The sequence below is a fragment of the Sycon ciliatum genome, chromosome 13 (genome assembly GCF_964019385.1).
Source record: "Sycon ciliatum chromosome 13, ocSycCili1.1, whole genome shotgun sequence".
Taxonomy (NCBI): Eukaryota; Metazoa; Porifera; class Calcarea; order Leucosolenida; family Sycettidae; genus Sycon; species Sycon ciliatum.
In genome coordinates this window covers 5,605,585-5,610,257 of record NC_088655.1, presented here as the reverse complement: position 1 = coordinate 5,610,257, position 4,673 = coordinate 5,605,585, and the positions used below count along the sequence as shown (strand labels likewise).

General features: G+C 52.3%; 1 protein-coding gene across 1 annotated transcript; it reads right to left on the bottom strand.

The window, feature by feature from the left end:
* Positions 1-3,143: 3,143 nt before the first annotated feature.
* Positions 3,144-3,851, bottom strand: LOC135829087 (uncharacterized). Its single transcript, XM_065341492.1, has one exon. The coding sequence runs from the start codon at positions 3,849-3,851 to the stop codon at positions 3,144-3,146; it is 708 nt and encodes a 235-aa protein (XP_065197564.1).
* Positions 3,852-4,673: the final 822 nt, after the last annotated feature.

Here is a 4,673-nt window from a genome sequence, read left to right as displayed (position 1 = left end):
ACACGCTAGCATGCTCACAACCCCATGCATGTACGCACACGCACATACACACACAGACACACACACTATGTACCATGTATACCATGTATACGCCCGTCGCAAGAGAAGCACACAAATCTGCAAATGCACTGGATGTGCACCCACAGATTTTCTCTTATGGCAACGATAGCGAACAAGATATGAATGTGACAGATCAAGACTTGCACCAGATATATGGGGAAGCCATGTGAATTGACCACCAATGCACACCTGGTCTACACCACACGGAGTACATCGACATAAAACGGCCAAGACAGTTAGTTACCTATGCACACCCTACACTAACTGGGGTAACCGGTATATACAGCACACTGCTTTGATAGAAGCAGACACTAGATGCACTGGTACCTTGAAGTAAAATTGGAGTTACTTTACCAACCAGCCTCAGCTACTGAGTACCGTCACCCAGAGCCAACAGACATACCAACAACCTCAGCCATGAAAGCTATTATAGTAACGACACACTGGATTGTGGAGCGAAACTAGTCCAACTTCCAAATGCTTTGACAAGAAGGTAGCCTTCCAAACAGGTTGGCACACACGCACGCACGCACGCACGCATGCACACACACACACACACACACACACACACTACTACGACTACTACTATTGATAGCTGCCAGAAATGCCCACGTCACTCCCCGAAGGGAGGTACTGTCAGAGGTAGGCAGTGCTTCAAATGGCGCTCCAGGTCCTGTCGCGTTGATTACAGACTCGGCAATGATGTTCAAAGTGCTGGCGATCAGTCACTGTAGGGCGCTTCGGGCGGGGTTCACATCGATGGCGCTTGAGGCCAGCAGTAGACTTGAAAGTATGCTGGCAGGCTGCACATACAGGGACCTCGGCAACAGGAGGAGCGTCACAAGGCGGTCGGTTGTCACAGTTGTCACTTTCTTGGCACTTATGCACTGCAAGCCCACCCCTGCTCCAACGCCATCTACCGCAGTCAGGACACTGCACTGACCCAGGCTGTTGTGGTACGGGGAGCTGTCGGACTGCTTTGCACTTGTGCCGGGCCATGTCAGCGCGACGACTAAACAGGCGGCCGCAAACGTGGCACACAATCGTCTTTTGGGCAGACTCCTTCACCCCCGCCGCTGCCGACACAATATCAAGCCACTCTCTACGATCGTTGGCCGATTCAAACCAATTGTGTACACCGGCCACAGTCAGATCAGCCGGGCCAGCATGCTCCGGGGATGTCGGGGGCCGCAAAACGGGCGGGTTCATGGGAGATGAGCGAAGAGCAACTGCTTGGGTAACCGATTGTCATCAAGCCTAACAGACTAAATCTAGTGCTCCTGAATGTGTTGTTTTTTCATGGCTGAGCTCAGCAAAAGAGTGTAAAGAGGTTTCTTTTCAATCACCATTTCCCTTATAATAATTATTGCTGCATCTGCTAGTATAGAGTGTTTTTTTCGTGTGAATTGCCAATTCAATGAACTTACCCTTACCCATGTGAAGTGAGATGCCCGAGGAGCAGGGATGATTAGGGAGGGAGTACCCCGATGGGCAGTGATGATGAGGGAGGGAGACGCTCGATGGGCGTTGATGTTGAGGGAGGGAGACCGCCGATGTGCAGTGATGATGAGGGAAGGAGACGACCAATGGGAAGTGATGATGAGGGAGGGAGACGCCTGATGGACAGTAATGATGAGGGAGGAAGAAGCCCGACAGGCTGTGATGTTGAAAATGGTTGTCTCAGCTTGCTTGTATGCATGACGGTATGAGGTGTGAGACAGCGGTAACATGAGGCCCGGGTCAGACGGTGCAGCGGTTGTCACCCCTGGTCCCCAACTCAATTCACACGGCACATATTGTACACCACAAACATCTTACTAAGAGTAAATAAAACAGAGTGTGCAACTCCGGATCTCTCCTGCACAATCTGCAGATACCCCGCCCCACGGCGGAATTTTTTTGAAGTCACCTTTTTCCAGAAAAACATTTTCCTGCAGAGCAGGGTGAGAGCGCATGCTGGGCACCGACCTTGTAATGTAAAGCCTGGCCAAGTGCATGAGGCAAAACATTCCAAAAGACTCGCAGTGCATGCATCATAGAAAAGATTACATCAATTAACGCACTCTCCACATACAGGCATGCACCCGGCTCAGAACACATTGTTTTCTGGTTGGCATATCAGGGATATTGGACGCCTGACGTGGGCAGGAGCTGCGACCGGTAGTGATTGAAATGAGCCAGCTGCGGAGATAGACTGCCCTCACCCGATATAAGTATATTGACAAGAGTTGTACTGACACTGTGATTGAGGAAATTATGGTGACAGTGACGGAGAGATAGTGATCTCCAGTCGAATGGGGTTGGGAAGGAAGGGGAAATTGACAACTGACGGACAAACCAGTGAACAGTCAAGTCGTCGGAAAGCAGAAGTGACAAAGGAGTTTTTCTGCAAAGAGAGATTTGGAAAGCATGCATGGGAGAGTGGCGCGCGCTGCGCATGCGCATGTATAGCAATGACATCATAATCAGATGCATGATCATCAGACTGAGTATGAGTGGTAGATGTTTCACGTTCGTTAACAGGGCTTAGCGCACACGCTAAACCACCATTAACGCACTCTCCACATACAGGCATGCACCCGGCTCAGAACACATTGTTTTCTTGTTGGCATATCAGGGATATTGGGCGGAGCAGCTGGCGTGCATGAGAAAGACAAGTCGGCCTGCTCTGCGCAGGAGCTGTGACCCGGTGCACACATAGTGTGTGTGTGAGAGAGAGAGAGAGAGAGAGAGAGAGAGAGAGAGAGAGAGAGAGAGAGAGAGAGAGAGAGAGAGAGAGAAACAGACAGACAGACAGGTCGGCCTGCTCTGCACAGGAGCTGTGACCTGGAGCACACAGAGTGTGAACGAGAGATAGTCGGCCTGCCGTGGGCTGGAGCTGCGACCGGTAGTGATTGAAATGAGCCAGCTGCGGAGATAGACTGCCCGTTCCCAATATCCCCAGTATGGCATGAGAGTAATAATGAAATACGATTGGTGTATTTTAGCTGTACTGACAGCAGCAATGTAAAGCTAAAGCTAAGCAGTTCAGGCACAATGTGGTCACTAACCCGCAGCTACCATTGATGACTTTGAACTGCAGCTTATTGACGTGACACTCGCAGGGTGTCAGTTGTAGCAGCTCGGATGTAGCGGTAGTCCGCATCACTGCGCCATCTACCCATGGCACTGATGATGTGTTCGGGGACACCTGCCATGGCCGCTGATGTTGCGGCGCCAATCCGGAAAGAGTGACTGGCATATGCACTCGGGTCCGTGACCCCACAGAGTGGCAGCAGGTTGCGCAGTTCAGAGGACACTGCATTTCTTGTAAGCAGCTGGCCATTAGCATAAGTGAACAGATGGTCGCCGCCGGGGCGAAACGCCAGGTAGTTTGCCATGGCCTGCACTGGGCAGATCAGTGCGTCCGTGCTGGCTCCAACCAATACTGTGTGGCCCGTGCTGTTGGGGTCCGTCTTAGAGGAGCGGACGTTTACCGATAACGACCGCTGGTCAGTACTGATCGTCACATCACATCGCCTCAGGCCAGCAGTAAGTTCTCCACAATGAAAGAACCCATGAAACGCCAAGGAAAAAGCTGCCCTTAACATGGCCTCGTCGTGCGGGTGCCGCATGCGTGAAATGGCAACATGCCGGCAGATCACCCTGAGAAGTGGAGTGGTTATCGGCAGACAATGACGCTGTGTCGATGACGACCTGTCGATGCCCCGCAGGACCCTAGCGAGGAGAGTTGTTGGGCCCGACGGGTAAGCAAAGCCAAGTTCCACATGAAGGTTGCGGATTGCCGACATGTAGACATGGACAGATTGAGGCTGAAGAGTCCTGAACAACTCGGCAGCAAAATAGCACAAAGTAAGGTCGTGAGGATGGTGCTATTGCCAGTGCTGCTAGCTGCAGCACGGAGTCTGTCAACGGAGAGTGGGCAAGACTGGCTGATCTGGCTCGGCTGCTGCTTCCGGGGCCTGGCGCCTGAATACCTGCAGCAGATTGCGAGACAATGCATCGGCGACAGTGTTAGTGACACCAGAAATGTGGACAGCTGACACCAAGAAGTCATGTTCAATACACAGCAGATACAATGCCCGGATAAGTGTCATGACTGGCGGTGAACGGCAGGTACTGGAGCGTATACAGTCCACCACGGCCTTGTTGTCACACTGAAACTGAATGCTTTGCCTGCTCCACTCCGAACCCCAGGTCGCGGAGGCAACTATGATAGCATACATTTCTTTGACCTCAATGTTCTCGTTCTCGTTCTGGGCTGTCCACTCTCCTCTCAGCCACCGGCCGTTGTAGAAGGCACCATAACCGTGAGTGCCGCTGGCATCAGTCTGTAGCTGCATGTAGGGGCTGGCGTCCACTCATCCACCAGGAAGAATGACTTCCCATTCCATTTGGTCAGGGCCTCTGCCCACCATAACAGGTCTGCCATTGCCGATGCCGAAATGCGTAGCCATTGGTGCAATGGTGTTAATCGAGTTGCTCTGTCCAGGTCGTATAGGCGTCTCAGGAATGTGCGACCAGCTGGTACAACTCTGGAAGGCGAACGAAAGTTGGCCCAGTATGGAGGCGAGGTCGCGTTTCTGAACCCGGCCGGATTGGACGAGGGCCGA

Excerpts from the sequence above, each read along its gene's own strand:
- LOC135829087 (XM_065341492.1), bottom strand. The coding sequence starts at position 3,851 with ATGTCGGCAATCCGCAACCTTCATGTGGAACTTGGCTTTGCTTACCCG.